General features: G+C 37.6%; 1 protein-coding gene across 14 annotated transcripts in view; it reads right to left on the reverse strand.

Moving 5' to 3' along the window:
- Positions 1–1,534: 1,534 nt before the first annotated feature.
- The window catches only part of MPP6 (membrane palmitoylated protein 6), a 59,615-nt gene continuing 35,870 nt past the window's right edge, over positions 1,535–25,279 (reverse strand). For all 14 annotated transcript variants that reach the window (XM_032685874.1, XM_032685929.1, XM_032685936.1 and 11 more), the window contains 9 exons: positions 19,928–20,080; positions 19,168–19,395; positions 17,857–17,988; positions 15,794–15,893; positions 15,173–15,241; positions 13,986–14,147; positions 11,326–11,528; positions 10,792–10,920; positions 1,535–8,437 (listed from right to left, as the gene is read on the reverse strand). In XM_032685874.1, the coding sequence (XP_032541765.1) occupies positions 8,261–8,437; positions 10,792–10,920; positions 11,326–11,528; positions 13,986–14,147; positions 15,173–15,241; positions 15,794–15,893; positions 17,857–17,988; positions 19,168–19,395; positions 19,928–20,080 (1,353 nt within the window). In that variant the 3' untranslated portion in view covers positions 1,535–8,260. The remainder of the gene's footprint in view (positions 8,438–10,791; positions 10,921–11,325; positions 11,529–13,985; positions 14,148–15,172; positions 15,242–15,793; positions 15,894–17,856; positions 17,989–19,167; positions 19,396–19,927; positions 20,081–25,279) is intronic.

A 25,279-nucleotide genomic window follows, 5' to 3' on the forward strand; every position in this document is an offset into this window, starting at 1 on the left:
CATGTGCTCTTATCCTCCTTACAGAGCTTTGGTGTGAGCCTTCTGTGCACTATATTGGGTAACTGCTATCAGGATATGACTTTTTGTCACAGATGTAGAAGAGGGAACTTGTTTAAAGAGGTGGAAGACCCCCCCAGAGGCTGGGTGTTCTATAGAAACATCATTTAAAAGAAAAGGTTTTGTTTGTTTCCTGCTGTTTTGGCTTCACATATGATTAGGCTTTTGCCTCAGCTCAACCCACTGAATGGGCAGCCTCGAACTCAGGCAGCAGGAAAGACACTTGGCCAACAGGAGTGTGTCCCAGGGAGCCCAGGCTTCCTGCTTGTTGTGAGGGTTGCTTGGGTCTCTTGGCTCCTCACCTCATCTGCTGATGTGCTTTTAGGATTGATCAGTGCATTTGCAGAAGTCATTGGCTGCGCTTCAGCCTTGGCTTCGTCCCATTAGGTGTTCTTTGTGGAAGGGTTTCCCAGCTTTCCTCCATTTGGCAGCACTCCTGTGACCACAGAAGCACCTCTAGAACAGCAAGTAGGGTAGAATGGCCTTTTTAGATCTGGGTGAGCAGCACAACTGGGCAAAAAAAAGAACACTAAGGCAGGTTGTATGATCACCATTTTCTCTCCAGTTCCTTCTTCCATGCTCTTGAATGCAGGATTGTTACTCACATGAATTTTAAAATTAGGTCAAACTGGAAATAAGAAGATCCAAGGGAGCAAGAGAAGCAGCCTGTCTCTCAAATAACTCCTCTCTTGCCCTTCCCTAAGCTAAGAGCATACCCTCTTCAGGGACCCAGCTGAAGCTGCACTGGCCCAAATTAATTCACAGTCCACCTCAGAAGAGCTGGATGAGCATCTACTATCTCTTGGACAAACCAGCAATTCCTTGTGACAGGCTGACCTCATACAGAAAATGCTTAGATGTGGTCTTCCCTAGGAAAGGAGTTGGTGAAAGAGCTGGAGGGGAGGGTGCTTTAGAGAAGGCTGAAGCTTGTCTCATAAAAGATTTGATTCCACATCCTGACTTACTTCCTGAAAATACCGCTTCCCTTTGCATTCCCCAGGAGGAAGGGGGAAGAATCCGTACCTTTGCAATCTGGAAGGAGGTCAGCAGCCTCTTTTCAAAAAGCATGTGCTATCTCCAGAGGCCGACAGGCTCTGCTGTGCTGCCAGGAACCAGCACTTTCCTCCATCAAGCTGCTCAGTCCTGAGTCTCCCGGGCTTTTGTACACTGGCTAATTACAGTGCAGGCCCCAGAGAGTGGCTCCCTCAGTGCTGCAGTGCTCAGAAAACAGGGCACCCAGCTTCAGCAATGGTGACATTCACAGCGTGGCCGAAGAGGCCCCGAGGTCTTCCTGTACATGGAATGGGGATTTGGCATATGCATGAACATGGAGCTAAATAAGACCAACTGAAAAGCTGCTTTTCTGAACGTGGAGCACCTGAGATCTGAAGATAAAAAGGCAGAGGTGCAGTGACTGCTCCTTGATACCTGATTTGGCTAGAATGACCAAAAACAATCAGGAAAAAAGCCAATTACATTTTTTCAATATTAAATCTTTATTATATACAAAAATATTTTGTTGGGAATTAACAGAATTTCATCATTTGTACATTAATATTTTTATGTTTGGCTGTGTTTATTGTGAAAATATTAGCTGTGAAAAAGACAAGGAGGGGGGGTCTTAGAAAACAAGTCACAATTTAAAAACATCCCACATAGTAGCTGACTTTATCAGTATGAAGTCACAATGCTAAGAAGTCCCATATCCTAGGCCTGCTCTACAGTACAGTATTCAAACAATTAGGTACTAAATAATTTTCAGGTTTACATTAAAAGTCTAGCTAATAGTTAACTTTTTTTTTTGTAGGAAGTTTTCAGCTAAAGAAACTAATTTTTTTACAGGAGAGCAGTTTTGAAAATTTTACAAATGTCAAATCCAGTTTAATTTAATATGCTGTAGAAATGAAAACAAACAAACAAAAACCACAAGAGCTTCCAACTGGCAAAACCAGTTGTGAGAAGAAGCAAGGTAAGGAAACACAAAGTGACAGAGTTCTAACAGACATTTAAACCCAAACACTTAACCAAGATTCTACAGTTCTTAGCCCAGTGTAGGGTGGGAGAGAGGCAAACTTTCTTGTATTTTAAAATCCACAGAGGTGGTTCCCCTCCTTATACCACAGTGCACAATTGTTACACACGGGCAATATATGATGGGGGACCAGGGGCAGGGAAGGGATGCTCAACATGCATTTTCATAGGGGGAAAAATGTATTTCAACAGTTATCTCCATATATAATTGTGTACAAGACCTAAACCAAGCAAAAATCAGTCAAGTTTTTCTTTGCAACCAACAATTTGGCTGCCACCCTGGAACTGTACAAAGCAGTGCCATTCATTTTGCACTACACTACGTATCGTGAGAGGTCAAATAACGGAGAAGTTACTTGGGGTTTTGGAAGAGGCTCTGCTGTGTTTTAGGTAAATGCTGGCTACTTGTGGAATAATACTTGGCTCAGCCATGAGGAGCCAATCAGCCAAACTCAGCCAAAGTTGCACGGAGAAGCATTGGCGTGGAGCTGCTGCCGTAAAAGGGAGAAGGCTAAATGGGAAAAAGTGTTTTCAGGACTACTCTCAACTATGTTGTCCAATGACTGCCCTAATAGCAAAAGGAACTCCATACCCAATGAAAGTAAGAAATGGTTCCAAATACTGAGAACAAAATTAATTTACTTCAAGTGTGATTTATTCCATAAAATATAAATATTGCTGAACCCCTGCTGAATAAATTCTTTTTGTAGGTGAAATTGCTTAACAGCCTTCACCAAGCTGGGGTCTGTTTTTAAGCCTGTACAGGTAAATCTCAGCTGCAATACCAGCAAATGAACTCAAGAGTTCAGCAGTTGAAAATGGGACCATTTGTGGAATAGCATCCCACCATGGAGAATTCAGGTAAATTACCAGATACTGCCTGAATTTCTTGCAGTATTTACCCCTAAGTTTTACATGTATGTGTGTGAACATGAGCACACCTTTAATATGTTTGGAAGCCAACACTGCCTGTAAAATAACCCAAACTGGTTATTTTACAAGCATTTTTTACTCTATTTTTAAGTGTCTCTTTTGGGCCTAAAACCAGTAAGTTACACTAGTCCTAAATACCAATGTTTATATTGACTGTTATTTCCTCTACAAGACATGAGTGGAGAATCCCAGACACTTTCCATCAGAAAGCCTGTTAAACATACTTGAAAACTGAGAAGGAGAGGCTAAAAAAAATAAAGCCAGAAAAAAAGAACAGGGGGCCATGACTTCAGCACTGTCAGTCACGACAGTCCACCAAAGAAAGCAAATTAAAGTACCTTTAAGTACAGAAACCCTTTCAGTGGCCCAGGAGAGGTTCTGGGGGGCAGCTGGGAGCTGAGGGGTACTTAAGGCAAGAGGCCTAGCAGGCTACAAGTCTTTGTATCCAGTAACTGCTATGTAGACATAAATAAAGTGATCTCACCACTTTTGCAAAAGTAGTATCATGAAGTTTGGCAATAACAATGTGGTAGTTGAACCCTTCAGAATTTGGGTGAGGCAGGAAAGAAACCCTGCATGAAACAGTCTGTACAGATTTGCGTGACAGATGTGACAGAGCTCCAGCTGTATTTGTTTTAGAGCTGCATTTAGAGGCACAGCGAGCGAGGAACAGCATCTGCCTCAAGGTTCAGTCTGAATAGAGCAGTAAGCTAGAGGAAGCCTGGATGGGAAACCAAGGAATAGGTGAAGGAAGTTTGAATTTATGTACACAATATTAGCTCATGCATAAGGACAAGTTAGAACCCATAGTTCCTTATTTGTGGACTGCTCTGCTTGATCGTCCTCCACTGGTCCTTAAGCATACCAGACAGGCCAGCTGGGCTCAAGGGGGTACCCAGCCAAGGATTTTCTGTGTTTCAAAGAGAAAAAAGTTTTCCTTTTTCTCAGGTGAATCACCCTTTTCAAAACAAAACCAAACCCAGATGACTTCTGAGCACTGAGCTGCAGGCAATTTGTACAGCAAGTCACTTAGGTGTGATTTTAGAAGATGCAGTGAGTACAGAGGATGGGGAAATAAATGTCACATTCTGAGCCTATCCAAGATGTGACAGCTTATATAAACACAAATTCAAAAGCAATGAGCTGATCCACCATCCTGCTTCACAAAGCTTTTGTATGATTAAGTACACAGAGCTGCCCTGATCTGAGAACACGGCACAAGTTACAGATACTGCGTTGGTTATAAATTCAGTTTTCCTTGCCTACAAAGGTCTGTGATTTTGCTCCAATTTTACCTTCACTGTATATTTGCAGAACATTTTGAAAGACTTTTATAAATCTATGCAAGATGACATATTCCATTATAATTATCCCACTTTCCATTATAATTATCCCACTAAACTTGAACTGCATCTTGTCACATGATGCAGAACCTAAAATAGACCTGCTAGTAACATTTAGAGACAGCAAGGTAATCACCTGGGTACACATGCACCAGGGTATTTACATGAAAGTTGAGATTGGTGCACGCTTAAGGGAATTTTTGGTGAATTCAGGGAAATAACTTACAGGTCTTGGCATACTCTCTGTACTTCTATGTATAACTTTTCATTCACAGGGCAACGACAGTGTTTCTTCTATAAGTCTCTATATGTACAGAATTTTACAGCACCTCATGCACTGTCCAAAACAGATAGAAATTACAGATAAATATAGAATTTTTTAGATTGAAATATCTGTATATTTAGAAAAATATACATTAGTAAACACAATAAACCAGGTAGAGAAGTGTACCAGTTCTAAAGTCTCACATGCAGGTACATTTCTGGATTAAGTCATGGTAGCTTAGTAATGTGATAACCAACATGAGCATTTTTTGTTTTACCATCCACATACATACATATACACAGACAACTACTTGATAATTTACTTTTCTAAACTACTTAAATATTTATCTTGTGATACATACCACATATCTTAAACATTTAGCAGCATCTTCACCTCGCTCAGACACACCTATTGTAATCATTAACAGTCAATGTAAAAAGCTTTCCTAATCTGGAAAATTAATGTTTAGTACAGAATGAGATACATGAAATCCCAGTTATTTTAACTCCTCTGAAATACTTCAAACAGCTGTTCTATGAAATGTTTTCACTTGCTCAAAATGAGCCTTTCATAGTGTCTTTCTCCCCTAATTGCACAATATGCAGGTCCCTGTCTAACAGCTGATCCAGCACACCCTGGCAGGTAGGGACTATCACCGCTGTGGATGTCACTGAAATGGCACCAGCACTTTAACAACCCCCAAGAATGCTTTTTTAAAAAAAAAGTAACTGTCATTCTCATGCTAGTCATCCTACCAGGTAGTGACAAACTAAGCAGAATATCTGATGAAAATCTGTTTTTGCTAAAAAACAAAACCAAGACCCACCACTGCAAAAAAACAAGCCAACCTCTCTCCCTCTCTCAACATGAAACACGCCAGCATGAACCCTCAAGATTTAAAAGATGCAAGGAGTGTGGTGTTTGAGTTGTTTTCCCCCTTACAACCTGGCATGTGGACATTCAGATAAAACCTGCAGACACTTCCATACAATCATTGCCTGCAACCTAAGCAAGCCATCTTCTCTTATTGCTTAAGAATTGTACTGCTCGTTGGCATCTACACTACCACCACCCAATGCTCAGCCACCAGGCTGCACTGTGCTCACTGCCTGATTTAAACACACAGTGCGAACCTGTAGCAAATGCTAAAGCTTTAAGCTTCAGCAAATACGTGGATATTTTGGAGATTGCTAACTAGGAGACTCTTTCGACAGTGTTCTCTCTGAGATGGAAACAGAAGGAGCAGAGAGCTTATGCTGACTAAACCTTGGTGTCCATGTTTCATGTGTCTCATTTGGTTAAGTAAACTTATAGAAAAAAGATAAAAATAAGTGATGTTTGCAATATAAAGTACTATAGTGTGTAAACTGAAGAATCTTCTCATTCCATTCATTAGGGAAGAGTGAACTCAGCCCATTTTTGGCATCATAAATAAGAGTATTTTTCTAACTCATAATGAAAAGGCATTATATCTGTCCAGACAGCACATCTTATTTACAGCATATGGAGGTCTCCTATGACACAATACACAAACACAGTTCAGTCATGTTCAGCATAGAGTGCCAAAAGCAAATCATTAAAATAGCCAAGCAACGGTCCTGCTATCATTTACTGCTACATACAAAACTTGATCCATTTCTCAAAGCAGCCTCTGAGTGATAGGATCACAGAACATGTTTCCTGGGAAAGGAAACTAAGAGTCCCATGCTGGTGCCACATTTAAAAGCTCTGCCAAACTTAAACAAAACCAGAGAAAACATATCCTGAAAAGTATAGCAGTAAAACAAAGTAGTGGTACAAATTTTCCTTAGAGAATTTCAGATTCCCTCTAAAAGACTGAAATCCCAGTATTAAGAGCCACAAAGATTTCCTGTGCTATACTCAAGTTTGACTGACATTTTCCACATACACTGCGATTTAAAGTCCCCTCTGCCCCTTTTTCCCCACTACAACCAACTTCATAGGCTTTGTAAAAATCATTTGTAGTATATGGGTGTTTTGAGGGATTTTTTTTAAACACACTTTTCCTGTAGTGCATCAACTCCATTTTTTCTTTTCCTTGTGCACATAAAAGTCTTTTGAGAGCCCCAGGAAGCAATACTGTTTTTCAGTGTCTAAGCCTGTCTTCCTCCAGAAATAGTTCTGAGGAAGCTGCCTTTTGATAGCATTCCGTGTCACACTTTGGTGTTGAGAAAGAATCCAGAAGCCAGGTGCCTGTCACCAGATGGAAGAGACATTAAACAGATGACTTCAGTTTAGACACCTAACCCAGTACGTGATGGTGAATCTGACTATATACAACAGCTGACACTATAATATAAAACATGGTCACAAAAAGAGCTCGTCGGAGCAACAAGCTGTCTTTTTGTTCTGTTCTCATTAAGCAGAAATTTACATCAGCCTAAGTTTTGATCGATGAACCTAATACAAATTATATCAGTGAGCCTACTGAGGGGAGAACTGTCACTAAACAAAAGAAAATACATTGTAAAACAAAAAAGGTATAAACAACATTGCTTTTTAGTAGTAAGCTTCCAATTCACAAGCTATCTAATGAAAAATGCAATTAAAAACAATGTGAGAAAAAGCACAGTAATGCCATTACACAACACTCATAAAATACAGCAGTTGATCACACACAAATATTTAAAAGATAATTTAGAACCCAGCCAGACATCACAGGAAATGAAGCCACAGATCACTATACAAATATAGAACAATGTTCTAAGAAAAGAAAATGCCTTTTTTTTTCTTAAAGCAGTGTGTTTTCACAAGTGTGAATAATCAGTCCTAAACATTAAGTGTCACTTACAAGGCTCCACATTATCAGGTTCTCTCTCAAGCTACTTCACCTTTATTCAAATTGCACTGAATTACCTGGCATATGACTTTCTAATATCAGTACTTCAACTCTAATGGGCTAACAAACAGGTTGGTTCCCAAGAAAGCCTAATAAGCAGCTTGCAAGGTATTGCTCTATGTTAACTTAGGAGACAGATATAAGGGAACCTACATAAAAGTTACCTAAATCAAGAGATACCAAGAACTTGTGAAACATCAGGAATGCACCCACATTAAGCCGAAAGAAGCTGGAGCAATGGAGCTGTTTGTTGCTGCTTGTAATATTTAAAATTCTGCTCCCATGAAATTTTGATTTTTTAAGGAATTTAAAAAAAAAACAAAGAAATTAGTGTTCTTTCCTAATAAGAGCGATAGACTTTTGATCAGTTAAACACTGACATTAACAAATTTTACAAAAATTGTTTCAAGTATCTTTTTTTTTTAATCACAGTGAAAATGTAAGACCAAGATGTAAATGTTGAAGTGAATGACTGAAAGTTTCTTAGATGAAAAAGGCAAAGGTACTAAATCAAAACATAGAAAAATGCTTAAACGCATTTCCTTTATGTGATATGAATAGAAAGGTTATCTGTAAAAAGTTAGAAAAATTAAAATAAATTACATATTTAAGTACACTTTCTCTTCAACATTTTTATAAAAATTCAGAACAGTGTACTTTTGAATATACACAGAGTAAAAATGCACAGGTGCTGTAGGTTATCATCGGTATCTACATGTCACATTTGCTGCTGTTGATTTTATTTGTTACTTAAGCTCTTCTCGAGACATGTCAATACACCCAGCTGATGGGGACCCACTGCGGCTCCAGCCTCAGTCTCTCAATGGCAGTCTGCAGCTTCTCGAAGGCTTTGTCCAGGTTGTCATTGACAATGGTCAGGTCAAAGTAGTGGTTGTACGCTCTCTGGATCCGGGCGCTTTCATCTACTGTTTTTTTCAAATCAGTGTCCTGTGGAAGAGATTTTGAAGGATTACTAAATCTAAATCTTACTAAAGATTTGATGATAAGACTTGGCAAATCCTTATAAACACAGAAGAATATCCCTTCAGTACATATTACAAAGCTATATACTGAATATATTTAAAAAATAAGAAAAGTTTTCATTTATAGTAAATCCACGCAGAACTTTAGTTAAAATACATTAAAAGGGCTGAAAAAGTTCAAGCTGTGCCAATAATGTTAAATATGGCAAGAAAATGTTTGCCAGTCTTGCAATTTTGAATCATTAGAATCACGTGAACTTGGGCTGGTGTGCACAATGGGTAGTTAATCCTTTTGTACGCGCAACTGATGATCCAACCAGAATAAAATTAATGCTTTAGGAATGACTGAGTCAATCAGTTCTGTAAATATATTTGTGCCCCTTTTACTTCTACAGAAAGCACCAAAAATCCAAGATTTAAATCAATATGAAACAAAAGCCAATGAAAGATACATTTCTATCAGAATAAAGCTCTAGAATACTATATGGCTTTTAGAGGCAGCATTTCAGCCCTGCTCACCTGACACTGGTTTGTGAACTACTGCTGCATTATTGTAGTTCTGACATGAGCTACAAAATATGCAAGAAATTTATATTCCTACATTATGAAGCTTCATGAAGGTACCTCTGAGTACATTTTTGTGTTTCATTAGTCCTACATTCTTAGAAAATTCCTCTCCGTTTTTGCACCATAGAATTTTTTTTTAAGCAATTATGAGATTTGTCCCCCTTTACAATATTTACTTTTATATTTTCAAGTCTTGACAGAGTTGTCAATACAAAAGCCAAAATGAAAAAGTTTGTGAATAGCCTTTCCTTCACAGTAAATGAAGGAGACAAGTACATGTATGACTACAAGAGCCAGAATTTTTGTAATGGAATGGCTTAGAATGCTAGAAATAATACAGACAGACCCAATAACAAGCAGAATATCATACCTGAAATGACATTTGTTTTTCATTTGTTGAGGAAGCACAAGAATATGAAATAGGAAATCATACTCTATACACATATGCACAGATACAATTCAGAATCCATAAAGACACAAAAATGCATATTTGAAATATAACTGTGCTCTTTATTATTCATAAGGAGAAGTAATAGAGAGGTAAGGATGTCCCTTAGGGAATCAAATATTAGAAAGTGCAGGAAATCATTTTTATACTTGTCTGGACAGTTTTAACACTGGCTTCTTGTATATGCACCACAAAACTCAGGGGACATTTGGGGCAGGGAGAAGGAAAGGCTGGACAGGGAGGAGGACAGGCTGAGTATCCACGGAGATACTAGAATATAATATAAGATAACCAGAATCCATAACTAAAAATCACACATTCATTTAGTGGAATACTAACCCACCCCCCATTTTATTGCTTTGAATGCCTTGTCAGCATTATTCAAGATATTGCTACTAAGCTGCAGCACTGTCTTTGTGAGTCATCAGCAAACCTCGGCTTTTCTCCGATGGGGAAGTGGCCCTGCTGAACATAGAGGGTAGTTTTCTTAACTGCTCAATCTGGCTTTTTTCATTTGCTCCTGCAGCTGAGAAGTTCATGCCCACACAGAATATTTATAATTTGCTGTGCCTGAGGAAGCATGTCTCATTTCCCTCTGCTACACACCATGTCTCAGAAAGGCAGGGAAGATCTAATTAATAAAATGGGCCACTTCGCTTTATATGACAAATCCAAGGAACTTCAGGGGAAGAGAAGCTGTTCAACATTTCCTATTCTGGCAGCTCTCAGCCATTTCTCAGTGCAGCACGTGGTGCTGCAGCAGTGAAAACAAGGACTACCTGCATTCTTGGTTGTTTTTATTGGGGCTTGCTTTGTTTGGATGGTTGGAGTTTTTTGTTGTTTGTTTGGCTTGATTTACAAAAGCTGCAATATCTTTCCCAAGGATGACAGATTCCATTTTTAAGGCACATGTGTATTATAAGACAAAACTGAACAAAGATTTTTGGGGGAGAGATAAGGAAAGTGAAGGAAAGACATTTGCATAAAAGAACAATTCCCACCATGAAATATCAACCATTTCCTGCAAATAGTCAAAGGTGACACTTTCCAAAGAACACATTACAAATAATTTTTATCATCAACACTTCCCTGCAAGAGGTCTATTTCTAAGAAAGAAGCAATCTTCCTTATACGTAGTATCTGATTAACTTTTACTAAGTAATCAGCAAAAGTCTTGCCTAATTTTTCTTATAGACATTAATTTCAGAACAAATTCAACCTAAAATAAAGGTAAAAATTTTTTAAAAAATCTAAGGATAACCTGTTCAAAGCAAAAGCAAATAAATAAGAAATAATCTGCTTACGGTGAGAAGTTTGGTTGTAATTCCAGCATCTACCACAGCCTTGTGCATAGCTCGCAAAGTCTCCAACTCTGGAGCAGCAATAAACACTACATAGGGCATGAATTCTGAAGTCCTCAGTATTTTCAGGGCCTAGAAGCAAAGAAAAAGAAAAAAACCCCAAAGTTTGAGAATGACTGACCACATATCCCCTTTACTTAAGGGGCACTGCAAAACTAATCTGTTACAATGGACAGGAACACATAAGCGAACATTCTTATTTCTATTTTAGAAACTCCTACACAGCCTTTTGAAATGCTCGACATCCTTCCTTCCTTGGCTAAAAAGATTATTTACTACTCTGCAAGTCTCCTTTTTCATGCAGAATCTAGGCTGGGTTTTTTCCATCTTTCTCTAACTCATTCCAGTGAGGTGGCACAAAGGCATGAATCCAGTTGATATTGTAATCTTGAAACCAGATAAGAAGCCTTCAAATTTTAACGCACCTCTTCAACATCATACTCCTACATTTGTAGTGGAACATTATAAATGACATACCTGTGGATTTACGTCCAAGATGCAGGTCCTTCCTGTCTGAACAACTTCAAGGATGGAATCAATTTTGGTGCCATAAAGATTTCCTTCATATTCTCCATGCTCCAAATATCTTCCAGCTTTAATATCCATCTCCATTTCAGCTCGTGACACAAATCTGTATGCTTGCCCATCTTTTTCATCATCCCTTGGCTTTCGTGAAGTAACTAAACAAAAAATTTAAAATATAAATTGAATGTTTTCTTTTTATATTTGGAATAAAAATGAGACCGGTCTGCCTATTAAGTTAGGGAGAATATAATATACATTAATATACAATTGTAATTGTTCCATGTACAGATTAATTCATTATTCTAGTGTAAGTTTTAAAACTGAACACAGCCCCTCCTGTTCCCTTTATTTCTATTCTCTCCTCTATGTTTCTTACTCATTTGCCTATTTCCTTTGTATTACTCCTTCACACAATATAAAATACTCATTCATGTCATATTTTTAGTTAAATAATTATTTAAGTGACTTGGAAATCAAATGGAAATTTAACTCTCAAATGCCAAATGTACTTCTGAAAATAACTGAACACACAACAAGATCTGCCTCATCCCACCCCCAAACCTTTGCTCGCTGTATTTGCCCTTGCTATTCAGGATAGAATTACCTAAGCTAGCTATAGAGAAAGTTACTTAAATATCAGAAGCAGCCCAGCCACTATTGCAGAATCTTAGAGGAGGCCAACTGATGCTGCTTTCCAGGACAACTTACCCTTTAAAATAAGGTAAATTCCCTGCAGAAAGATTAAAGCCAATATTTAAGTGAAGCACTATCAACTCTTGGGTATTGACTAAACTGTGCAGTACAGACATTATTTAAGCAAGAAAGTAAAAATAAAATAAAATACCCTATTGAATTATTATTGACTTTGCAATCCTATCACCATATTAACTACCCACTACTTGTATTTAATCAGATTTGAACTCTTGAACATATTAAATGTAACAGTGAATGGATTCCTTTGGTAATACTTTTATCAGCACTTGGTGCAACTTGGTGATACAAGTAGAAAGCAGTCTCTCCCTTCCAGTAATTCCTATCAACTTCAACATGATAGAAAACTCAAGTCTCAGGGAAAATGATCTTCTGAAGCTATTAATGATAAACAATATTACTAGAACATCTGGTTTTAGCCATAATTATACAGAAACATTAACACTATAATGGTTAATACAATAAAAAAAAAATATTATCATATCAGTTTGAAATAAATTTTAGAGAACGGGATTTAACAGTTTACAGCCAGAAGAAAACAGTTCAGGTACCTCTGTGGAAGAGAAACCACAGCAGCATGTGCTGGATTAGAGCTCAACACCAAGAACATGGTTGTCTCCATAGCACTATGGATCCATTTCAGTCATTTACCAACCCCTAAAAAATCCCACATATACTAGTTTGTGAATAACCTGGACAATTTTCTTCTAACAAAGAAACTGAGACCAACTAAAATTACTGATTACTGATTATCCCAGTTAAAATCTAAAGCAGAGAGGAGATTCTACATACAATAAACTAGGTACTGCATGTGCATGATTAGACTGTCAAGATTGGGAAAAGTTAATTTTTATGTGTTTGAAGTGTGTTCAAGAACTCAAAGTATTTTAACACATTTTAGAAGCAATAACAAGTCTACTACTATTTTGCCAATATAAAATAATGAGGTTCCCAGGGCAAGATTTCCTTAGAAAGGTAACACTGAGAAGTCGACCTTATTATCAGTCCTATATACCAGTTCTAAACACCCTGGCTAGTTTTGGTGTTAGAGATTCAGAAAATGAGAGAGACTGGTTCTCTCATGTTGCACAATTCATCTTTCAGACCTGTCCCTCCTCCCCTGTTATCATCGGATCTACTTCTTCCCACTGAAAACAGAAGGGAACAGACCGGTTTTGGAATTCTGAAAAGCATATGGCAGAGAGTAATAATGTAGTTAAGGTGGACTTCTCTGGTCAGCAGTCAAACAGGAGGGAGCAGTTAAAAAACATAAAGGTCTTGAGAATGAGCAAAGTATCTGAAAGGAGGGCAAGGAAACAATACTTCAGTAACGGAGGAGAATTTTTTTCTGCAGCTGATAGAAAAAATGAAGGACCATGGACTTCAAGCTAGATATATAAAAACATCAGCTTGTTATACAAATCTTGGAGAGCACAAACACTTCAGTTTTATTGGACTTTTCTTGCTATTCCCTACATTTCTAATACTAAAGCAACAATTTATAATGACTAGGATGCTTTCACAGGTGGAAAACTAAAAGGCAGATCTGAGAAACTCCACTGGCTGTTCCTTACAGAAGGCTACTAGAAACTTCTAGAATCTCCCCAGTAAGGGATGGTGACTGACATTGAAGAAACCCACAGACAGAAATACTGCACAGACAAAAACTGGTTTTCTGCAGCATCAGTAACATTTAACTGCTAGTTACAAATATTTTCACAGTCATCATATGTTATTCAATTGTCTGAAAAGAGGAAGTGTCTTTCATTTTCCCACTCTATATAATTTTTATACTCTGACAAAAGTAATCCTACACTGAATCATTGGGATAAACATCAGATATTTTCCAGATAATCAGAGACTTAAAGTAGGATATGATGATAGGAATGCTGACAACTTACATGGCACTGTAGTTCCAAACCTAGTAGGATTCAGTACTATGAACCTGTTCTTCAAACTTCTTCGCCCCACTCCTTGGGCCCCAATCAAGACCAGTGTTTTCCTTTGAAAAGGAGGCATTTTGGCCACTTCCTCATAGATCTGGATTTCATGGCGATCAAATTCTAGATTGAGAAATGTACAAAAAAGTTTAATACACAGTCAGTGCTGTAAGAAAAAAAACAACTAAGCAGTCCTGCTATATTTCAAAAGACCCCATGTGAATATAAATAGTACTCATAGGGCAGTAAGTCTAATATGAGCTTTTTTGCTTTAAATTGGTTTGTGAGTGAGATAGCTATCCCTCCATGGACAGCATCAAGGTCAGATTCTCATGTTTACTTCCAAGGAGAAAACTGGAGTTTGATCAGAAGGGAAAAACTGTGATTAACAATTAATGAGTTTTTACAGAATCACAGGATGGTTGAGGTTGGAAGGTACCTTGGGAGGCCATCTGGCCAAACCACAATGCCCAAGCATTGTGTGGAGATGGTTGCCCAGGACCACATCCAGACAGCTGTTGAGTATCTCCTAGAAGGAACACTCCACAACTTCTCTAGACAACCTGTGCCATTGCTCAGTCACCCTCACAGTGGAAACAGTATTTTCAGAGGGAACCTCCTGCGTTGTTGCTTGTTGACTCTTGGCCTGTTACTGAGCTACTCTGAAAGAGCCTGGCTCCATCCTCCCTTCAGGTATTTATACACATTGATGAGACTCGCCCTGATCCTTCTCTTCGCCAGGCTGAACAGTTCCAGCTCTCTCAGCCTTTTCTCACTGGAGAGATCTCCAGTCCCTTCACTACCTTTGTATGCCCATGTCTCTCTCGCACTGGAGAGATGCTCAGTACATTTCAGGTGTGGCCTCACTGATGCCAAGCAGAAGGGAAGGATCACATCCCCTCAACCTGCTGGAAACAAAGCTTTTGCTTTTCTTCTCTTTTAACACCCAGTTTTTCTCTGACTTCCACCTACCAAATGATGCACTCAGCACAACCATATCTTCACTGGTTACTATTGCTTTTAAACCATAAAAACTATCTGATCTATGAAATTTGTGATCAAATATTTTACTGCAAATCTTTAGATACATTAGACTCTGCAAGTTTAGAAATCTAGACAACTTTGACTCATGTAATATTAAGAGATACCTGCATTTCTTGTAGTGAGATACATCATCTTTTTCTTTTTTTTGCTGCTTATTGTTCCACAAAAAGGCCCTAAAAATAAAAAATTATATGAACTAGCAATTTTTGTTAAATATGTTTTTCCAAAGCTTACTTACACAAATATATGAAATTTTAGATTAATTTAATATATAAGGACTATTTTAGAATTTTGTATGTTCTAAGGCAGGAGATCACATCTATTTACATATAGATATGGTATAGGAAGAACTGAACACAAAGGAAAAAATATTTTCCTACAAAGCTTTGTACAAAGCAGCAGGAAAATCCGTGTTTTGTTAAGTAACTTTCAGTGCATAAATCCCATAATTTAAAAAAAGAAAAGTTAATTCTTATGCCTGTCCCACCTCATTCAGGTTTTCATCAGCAGATGGCAAAACTGATTCAGATTTGAATCAGTTCATCCCTGAACACTAAGCAGAGACTTTAGCCTTTGTCCTTCAATCAAAGTCAAAATATAATATTTAGTGTTTCACAATATTCTGTGTAATCTCACACAGCAGTTTTTTATTATTTATGACGGCAGGAAAAGCAAAACAAATGGAGCCAGAGCAAAAGCTACTCCTGAAATTCGCTAAATCTCACCTGAGTTGTCCCAGTCCCTCCTAACAAAGGCCTTTCTCTTCTCTTCCAGGAACTGGCTGGGAATTAGACCTGCACTTCCTCCTTCTTTGACATGACTAGCCTGGGGGAAAAAATAATACAAAAACATTATAACTTGTGAGAAGCACTGTTCTCATCAACATGGTGTTGACTTGACTTCCATACCACCAGAGTTTCTCAGTGTTGAATATTGATACATTTACTACTGAAATTTGGAAATTCGAACTCAGATGTGGATATTAAAATTCTCCTTTACAGTAACACTGTCTTGCCATTGAGTATTACAATTCTGGAAACTTAAATAAAATAGATGCAAGTTTCATTACTGGTTCCCATTAAGTTAGTAAGCTCCTATAGCCATAAACCTTTAGCATGAAAATATAAAATGGAATTCTATAGCTCCAGATATTGAACTCTCAGGTGACAAAACTCAAGATTTTCTAGTACACAGTACACTTATTTTGTCTTTTGAGCTGCTACAAACAGGTTCCAGTGCAGCTTATTAACTGTCATTTCACAGTGAATGCCACATTAACACGTGCCTAACTGTGCCTTCAAACTTCTTTCACTAAGTAACTACACATTTAAAATCTTAGTAACTCAAGTATTCCTTGTAATGAAAATTTGGCTAAGATTCTCTAAAAAATAATTTCATGGCAAGCTCAATTCTCAGCAAGCTTAACACGTACAAACACATAGTTATCAAATGTTATAATTCTCCATACATCTTTCGCTTGCATAGATCTTTCATTTGCTAATAGGAAATGTTTGCTTTCCAACTTGTATGCTTTTACCTATGACTAACTCATTTTTTACAGTAAGAAGTTTTCATTAGCAGTCTGGCATTTCTAGAAAGCACAAGGAAAAAGTAACTTTTTTTCCCAGCGGCATGATCTGCATAGCAATACATTATAGCGATTTAATACATTTCAATTTTGCCACTGATCAAGTATTGAAGATTTATTTCTCTTGGACTCCCACAGGTTACAGCTGGAGAATTTGAAAAGCAATACAGAAGTCAGCATGGTAGCTAAATGTCAAACTGCTCCAGAGTTTTGGAGTGTCTAACTTCTGAAACTAATTAAGTTGGCAGTAATAAATTTTCTGCCTTCCCTCACACTTTTTATTCTCTTTCTGTCACTGACAAGCAACAAAATTCAGCAGTTGATTATGCATACTCAAATATTTTTGTTGCTTTTAAAGAAGTCGTATATATTGTTCTCAAGTAATGTCTGGTTCTCTACTGCTTTTTACCTTGCAAAGGGTGAACAATGTAGGGGTAGCAAGGGAAATTAATAATGCTAAACTCTTTGACACTTCCAATTCTGAGTACCTCAGTTGAAAAAATCCTAAAGGTTCACTCGGCCCACTTTCAAAGGCACTCATGATGTTTAATTCTGTGTATAGTGTCTTGGAAAAATAAAAATAGCAGAAGCACTGGATTACATTTCTATTAAAGGACTGAATGTAGAAATACAACCTTAAAGCAGGATGAACTGTTAATATTTGAAGTAGTGCCAAACACTATGACTATGAACATGCATGATACAGCTCACAGACGCTAATCACCACTGTAGAAATAAAAGATACAGCTTCTCCAAATAGCTATTCTCACCCTTCTTCAAATCCGTAAGATTAATTTCCCTCTTTCTCTCCTCAACTCTGAGTACTCAGGAAGGGGTCCACTTCTTCCACAGTCAGTGTCAGGGAAGGTTTACCACAATTAACATAGTCAACCTAAGACTTTTTCCTAGAAATTGTCCACTTCAACTGATTTTGGAACATCCGGGCAGGCTATGATAAAAAACAAAACAAGTACCCCTAACAGCAAAATAAGCCTTACATATACAATTTAAAACATTTAATTTCCTCTAGTTTCAACTGTTAATATCTTGATATTAGCTTGAAACTGGATTGCAGTGTAAATATTTTTTCTTGTATCTACTGCTAAATAGAAGCAGATGACAATTTAAAGAGTTTATTATTAAGGCAACAACTGATGCTTTTCAGTTTTTTATTTTATTTATTTTAATATTTTTACTAACCTGCCACCAATTCGGATCTTCCCGGTTTACAATCTGAAGAATTTCTCCTTTAGAAAATTTCAAACCTGCTTCTTTGCATGGAATGAGGTTGTCATTATATGGATTATAATCAAAATGACACTTCACAAAAACCTGAAATGTGCAAAAATTAACAAAGCTAAGACATTATAAAATACATTCTGACTAATTTATCTGTCAAACTGAAGTAATGTCTTCACCTAGAGCATAAAAAGCTTGACATGATGAAAGTTGCATTTGACATGTAAAATACAAACTAGGGGGAAAAAAGGGATATACCAGCTGAGATAGAATAATCAACAGTGCAAACCTTGGCTGAAAAAGCTTCATGATAAAAATAAAAAACCGACTGCTCCATTTGGACAATGTATTACAAAACACTCATTTTTGCATTTCAGTATGTACAATTAGTATTCTGACTTTTAATTACTTAGAAATATAGAAAAATTCTCAGAATGTGAGCACTGAATTCAAGGCTTGCGGAATCTTAAGAATTATTTTTGCCATGAACTCAATGTTTTAAAACAGACAAGATACATGATTGCTTAAGATTAAATTTGATGCAGGGGAAGAAACAGTAAGGTGCATCAGTCAATTGGAAACATCTTTGACTTTCTTTGTATCAGGCCGGGGAGAAGAGGAAGCACTGCCTCAAACACAGCACATCATTCCCTCAGCCTCTACTGAATGTAAGCATAGCCTGTTATAGTCATGGGCATTAAGACCCACTGAATGAGCATCTTAAAAGGTGTTTCAAAGGCACTGATTTAGAGCAACAAGTTATTTCTGCCATGGAGAAACTGACAGCCTGCAGCAACAACAAAAGGATAAGGAATAGCCACCATTTAAGTTCCTATGTAAGTCAGTGGGTTCAAGCTAATCTGTTGAATTCAGTATGTTTCTGAATTCCATGAAACGGATTACTTGGACACCAAACATGTTATAAACACACACACAGAGTTCACTGCATGTTAGTGTGATTGTGGCTGGGTCATCAGAGGTCGCTCGATGTCAAAGAAACACACTTTATATGTAATATACAAATGCTCCTCAATTTCAGATATGAGATTTTTTTCAGGCAGGTGTATTGGATGTAGCACATTAAGGTAATGAATAAACACATTACAAAAATGTAATTAAATTAATACAGGTATCTACATTTTAGCCTTCTTCCTAGCACTGTACACACAAAATAATCAAACTATGTTTAATCCAAAATCTTAAAATAACCTTACATAATACAGTACTAAGAAGAAGTTCTTTTGACAGAACCATCAGAAATGTGCTACTCACCTGTTGAGGAATAACGGTGTCTCTGTAGCTGGGAAGAATCTTCAAAGTGACACTGCCACTAATGTTTTTCAGCAGTTCTTGCAATTCTTTTGGATTATTTCCAACCTCATGGCCATTCACCTCTTTAATAATGTCACCTACATGCAGAAGACCTTGTCGATCTATCATTCCTCCATGAAGAATTCGTGCTATTACCAGATCATTGTTCTCAACTCTAAATGTAACACCCTGAAAGAGAGATGTGACAACCAACTCACCACTGTTTGAATCTCAGTTTCATTTTACCATTATCTCAAGCAGAAATACACAGCTACGGGATATTCCACCTACTCCAATGAAAACAGACAGTAACAGTTACTACAGTGTAAGAGCTCCCAATACACAGAGAAGCATCAGGTGACATAAAAGTGCTTTCAGACAGGGTTTTCATACCACTGAAAAATGACTGTGTTGTTCTCGACTGCATGCGACCCTGCCACCTTGTCTCGGGACCAAACATGTTGTGTTAGTTATGCTAGCAAGTCCTTCGGCCTAGTGACTGCTTATTCACTACCCTGTTATATCTTAGAGAGAGAACACATAAGTATCATTTATTTAAATCAATTTATCATTTATTTCAACCTCTCAATACAGATCTTATCACCCATTAAATTACACAACATAATAATGTAAATAATTAAAACATAATGCAAGAAATCAGGCACATGCAAACATTTTCAACTGTACTAATCTAAAGACAAATTCATCTTCAGTTACTTACCAGTGGTTCTCCTGCTCTTTTGTGAATTCCAAGGATACGAATAGCATCTACTGGAACAACCTGGTTGTTCACTGAAGAATTATTGACTTCTGGGCTAGAAGGAGGGGAATCGTAACATTTTGAAGCGACAATATCATGTGCTTCCAAGAGTGACTGCAAAGGAACAGAAAAGGTCTTTCTTTAAATCCTGAAATAATCATTTGCAAAAGGATTTAGTGCTGAATAATCTTTTGGGGCCAGATCATAAAACTCTCACTTCCCATGGAATGAAGAAAAAACTGACATCAACAGTGCTCACATGGACTGATAAGCCTACTGTCTTGGCAAATATGCTCTCTTTTGTAAATGCTGCTTCTTAAGGAAGTATAGGAGAAATGTAGTTAATTTGGGAGGAATGTGTGATCTTGCCAGGGAAGGAGACAGAAAAAGGAATACCTAAAATAGTCTTTCACCTAATGAGAAAGTATCCCAGCAAATGGTTACAGTAAATGAACAACCCACTGCAAAAAATGAAGACAGCTCATCATTAGATACTTGTGTTTAATGTAGTAAAATTTTCCTCACCAGTAATTTGGATAATTACAGGTAAGCAAGGATTTCTAGCAATCTGCAGAATGAATGCTTCCTGCTTGCACAAAGCCAAGGCAGAATGCTAGCACCAAATGAATCCAAGTTGACAGAATTTACTTTCTGGAAGCCAAGAGCTCAGACCTTATAGTTAAAAGTGTTTTCACCAGTCCACACAAATACAAAGCCAAAGGAGGAGATCGAAACAAACATCATCATGTTTGGAAGACAATGCAATTTAGGCACGATTTTCTGATAAAAGATACCTTAAGATTTAAAGAAAAGTTTCTAAGACAATACATACAGGTAAACCAAGATCAAACTTGTAAAATAAGACAGTGGAGACTTTCTGTCTTCCTGTCACCTTCTAATGGAAGGTGTCCCTGCCTGTGGTGGGTCAGTTGGAATGAGGATCTTTAAAGGTCCCTTCCAACCCACACTGTTCTATGATTCTACGACAAAAATAGGGACACCCAATAGCTATCATACACAGTAGTTCAAGCTAAAGCCCCTACAGCACAGAGAGTCACACTGACAGATACAGAGAGAAAAAAAGAAGCAAGCAGAGCAGATGCCTACTAGCCTCAAACAATGTAGCCTTGTTTCAAACAGTGACCTGGTGAGATACAGTCTTAAATCACATTACTGACCGGTGTCACATAAGTAGCTAAAAAGGGAAGACACCACAGGGACTGTCACTGATACGGACATGCACATGCCAAAGGAAGACAGAGAACTACTATAAAGCAGAGCAGGCAAGTAGGTAACGTTAATGATTTTGCTATGCAGTCCACTCCATCCTTCTGTAAGCCACCTTCAAGCTAAACATTGTGTAACCACATTAGTTTAGTGCTAAACTCAGCATACAAGCCCTCAAAGGGTCACAAACCTGAACAGTCATTTTAATCTGCCCATAACACAATGAACCTGCTGATATTTCAACTTGAGGTTAGAAGGAAGTATTAATTCACCATTTTTTCCCCTTCCATTAAGACTGTAAAGACAGCTGCTTATTGTGGATGCTCTGATACTCTGAAATCAAATTAAATAGGAAAAACAATCATTTATTTAAATCAAGCAGCTGTCAGACGGTAGCAGTTTCTAATTCTTCACTATCCAATCCAAACCAGGAGAATAATTCTCTCTCTGCCAATGTTTGCAAGCAACATTTTTTTTTGATCTTTCTGTATTTTCAAAATGAAACCAACTAGCATCAGCTACATGTTTTTTAACACATTACCACTGATAAAACCAGGTAGATACATCACCATAATAATTCCAGTTTTCTTTTGGTCACGTGCTAGAATAAAATTGTTCCCAAACTTTCTAGCTGCAACCACTATACTTTTCATGAAGCCTTACACATAACTATGCTTGTACAGCTCTCTGCCCTTTCATGGTAATGCAATTTATGGATTATAATTTGATCTACAGTCAAAAAGACTACTAAGATAACAGTCTGTGTTATCCTTTTCAAATTAACGTGCTCTGTTAGATTCTTCAGTTCTTAAATCTGATCCCATTCCACACTCTGATACTTTTTAACCACTCAGTTTTATGGATCAGCAAAAAGTCTTTTAACTGCTACTTAACCATCTCTCAATCACAGGATTTATTTTTGCTATTTCATGGCTGGGTCACAGAGGGACTATCAGGAACTGCACACTGCTGCCCAGAACTATAAAGCGGTTTCTTTAAGAAATTAGTTCATTGGTTTCCTTGCAATCATAGTTCACTTATTATCATCCCACCCCTAACTCTCAGATCTGAAACTGAAGAATCTATACCAGTTTTATGAGGTTGTTTCCAGCCAGCCAGGTCATGGCCTACAATCCTGAGGAACACTTAAGCACAGCCACCTGGCAACAGGGGCCATGTGTCTGTACCACTGCAGGACCCCTCGCCAACTATGTCGCTAAGTTACTTTCTTATTTCAGTAACGTGGCTGAGTGATCTGAGAAATACAGTTGCATGAACTTCTCTTGTTTCTTTCTTGTGGTATTGGAAAAAGTGATATCCCGTGCCCCTGCAACTCCAGAGCTCCCCTGGAATCTGACCTTTCCATATTGGTCCTGGAACACTTATAAAACCACTGCCAAAGTCTGCAAAACAACATAGACTGAACAATTAACAACCATAAAACAGTTCAAAGTTTCCTCCATACAAAATTTCCTCCTGTAAACAGGATCAGCTGACTATCCAAGACTGGATAGCTGTAGAAAGGTTCTCATGGAAAAAAATGGCAATGTTGTCAGAAAAACACATTTAGAAGAGCTCTACAAAGCACAAGAGATATCACACAAAAGACACACAGTCCTGTGGCAGACAGTATGGTCCCTTTATGCAAGATGCTGTCATAAAATAACCCATAAACTTAAGAGATATTGACTTCCTTACAGTAGTTTTCTGTGGTTGCACATATTTAACAGGTAAAAAAAACTATTTCAAAAGTAAGTAAAAACTCAGAGAAACGTTAAAGATCCAAGTCTCTCTGCAGTGCTGAAGCCAAGTTCAAATTCATAATTTGTTTTTCCTAAAAAAATTCTCAAGACAATGTATACATGTTATGAAGCATTTTTAAAGGCTATTCTGAAAACGTGAGGAAATCATTTATGATCTTAGAGAAATCAAGTAGGCTGGTAAGGAGACAGGAATATGTGGGGGAAATAACCCTATAAATTAATATCTGTGTAGGAGGCAACTTAAGATCACTTTTCGATATGAAACATTTTAAAGGTACAATTGGCCATTATAAACCTAATTATTAGAATAATATATTGGCTGCTTTTCAGATTAAGTATTTTATTGCCAGCAGAATCTACTATTTAGGATGAATGGCTTGCCTAATTCTTGAAAAGGTGAAAGTAACTGAAAAAGGTCTTCCATAAGCAGCAGAAGTGATTCTTCTGCATATTTAACCACTTCAACAGTCTGGTAATTTTCAACTGCTTCCTCTTCCCTTAAGGCAACTTCTCTTACCACTCTTCTCTTCTGCTCTCCTGCCACTGCCTGGTAAGACTTTGCTACAACCTTTGCCATGTGCTGCCTGTGCCAGCTGGCCCTTTGAAACATATGGGCCAGCCATCAATACTGTGCAACTCATTAGAACTTCCACACTTTGACCCCTGAAAGGTTCAGTTAAAACTAAAAAGAGTTAAAACCAGAAGGGAAGAAAAGGAATGGAATGAAAGGAGAAACAAGAAAAGGGAGAGAAGTCAGGCAAACATAATCCTATAGCCATGCATGCACCTGTACTCCTGAAGCTAGTCCTTCCCAAATGTTCTACTATAAAAATGTGTAAAAGAAATGAAGTCCTGTAATTTGATATTTTTAGCACTAAATGATACATTCAAATAAGGTATTGCAGTGATGATTTGTATACCACATTTGATACTTGTATGCTAAGGTAGGTTACAACTGTAAGGTGATGCTGTGATAAAGTGGCACCATTCATTTGTAAAATACAGAATCAACCTCTAAACCTGTTACACAATAGTGTCCACGAAACTTCAGAAGAGTCAAGGTGGTTTGTTTACACATTTACTGAACTGAAGAAAGGATACAAATGACATTTTGTATAATTGCAATTTGACATCGTATTTTTCCTTTTTCCCTTCTTGCAGAATTTGGAATATGCCACTTTGCACCAAATGAGGCATAAAAGATAGCATTTATTTCTAGAGTAGTTGAGTAATTTTCTCTTTCCTTTTCAGAGAGGGAGACATATAGCTTCCCCAAGCCTTAGAAAGAATATTGTATCCACAGTTTGGTCTGCAAATTGCCCCAGAAGCTCTTCTAGAGACACTATAACTATGATATCAGTTAAATAAAAACATTTAATCAAAATAATAGTACTTCAGCCTCAGTTGGTTTTGTTGCCTGCCTCGCCATGGGTGATGGAAGCACAAAATGAAGGGCCAAAAAGTATGCTCTAATTTTAGGCTTCAAAATTGAATCACAGCAGATATACTTCAAAGTAGTTTTTTGCCTGTACACAGCAGCCAAAAGTGCTCATTGTTTCTGCAAATGATACTGAAGGCCTCACAACAGGCACTTAGAAAATATATTAAAAAAATACAAGTTAAAGCTGCTTCAGACTTTTTTTTTTTAAAGGAATTCTAATTCTGACAGAGTGATTAATAGGTTAGTTCTCCAGGGCAGTATTTAACTATCTTAACCATCAAATAGTCTTTTCTCTTCCTTTCACACTTTTTTGTCCTTTCTGTGCTATCCAGGTTTTGCAGCAAATGAAGTTGGGAGCTCTAGAAATAGTGTATTGCTCTTACATACCCATGACCCACCCAGGAAGCAGCTGCATGCAATAATCATGACATGAATTTTTAAACTGGGTTCCAAGGAAGAGTCAACAAATGGCAAAACAGTAAGTCTGATGTTGATACTAAACAAATAGAAGTTTCTATAAAAACCAGAATGACTGGACGAAATAGATCACAGGAAAGCATCAACATGCTTTAATAAAGGGAAGACATGCTTCTCAGATCTCGTCAGGTTCCTTGGAAGAGTCATTAGGCACACCAACAAGGCAGTTTAGAGTTGTTAATATAGATCAATTTCCATAAGGCCTTTGATAGAAGTCTTTTAAAGAAACAAAACTACAATAGGATAAGCAGTAAGACGCTCGAGTAGAAGAAAATATCAGTTAAAAGACAGAAAAATTGGTGCCAGGAATATAGTAGTATTAGTTTCCAGAATTCATGTCACCAGGGGATTTCCCAAAGGCAGCTGTGCTCAGTCCTACACCTGTCAGTACACTGACATGTCAGA

Source organism: Chiroxiphia lanceolata, chromosome 1 (genome assembly GCF_009829145.1).
Source record: "Chiroxiphia lanceolata isolate bChiLan1 chromosome 1, bChiLan1.pri, whole genome shotgun sequence".
Classification (NCBI taxonomy): domain Eukaryota; kingdom Metazoa; phylum Chordata; class Aves; order Passeriformes; family Pipridae; genus Chiroxiphia; species Chiroxiphia lanceolata.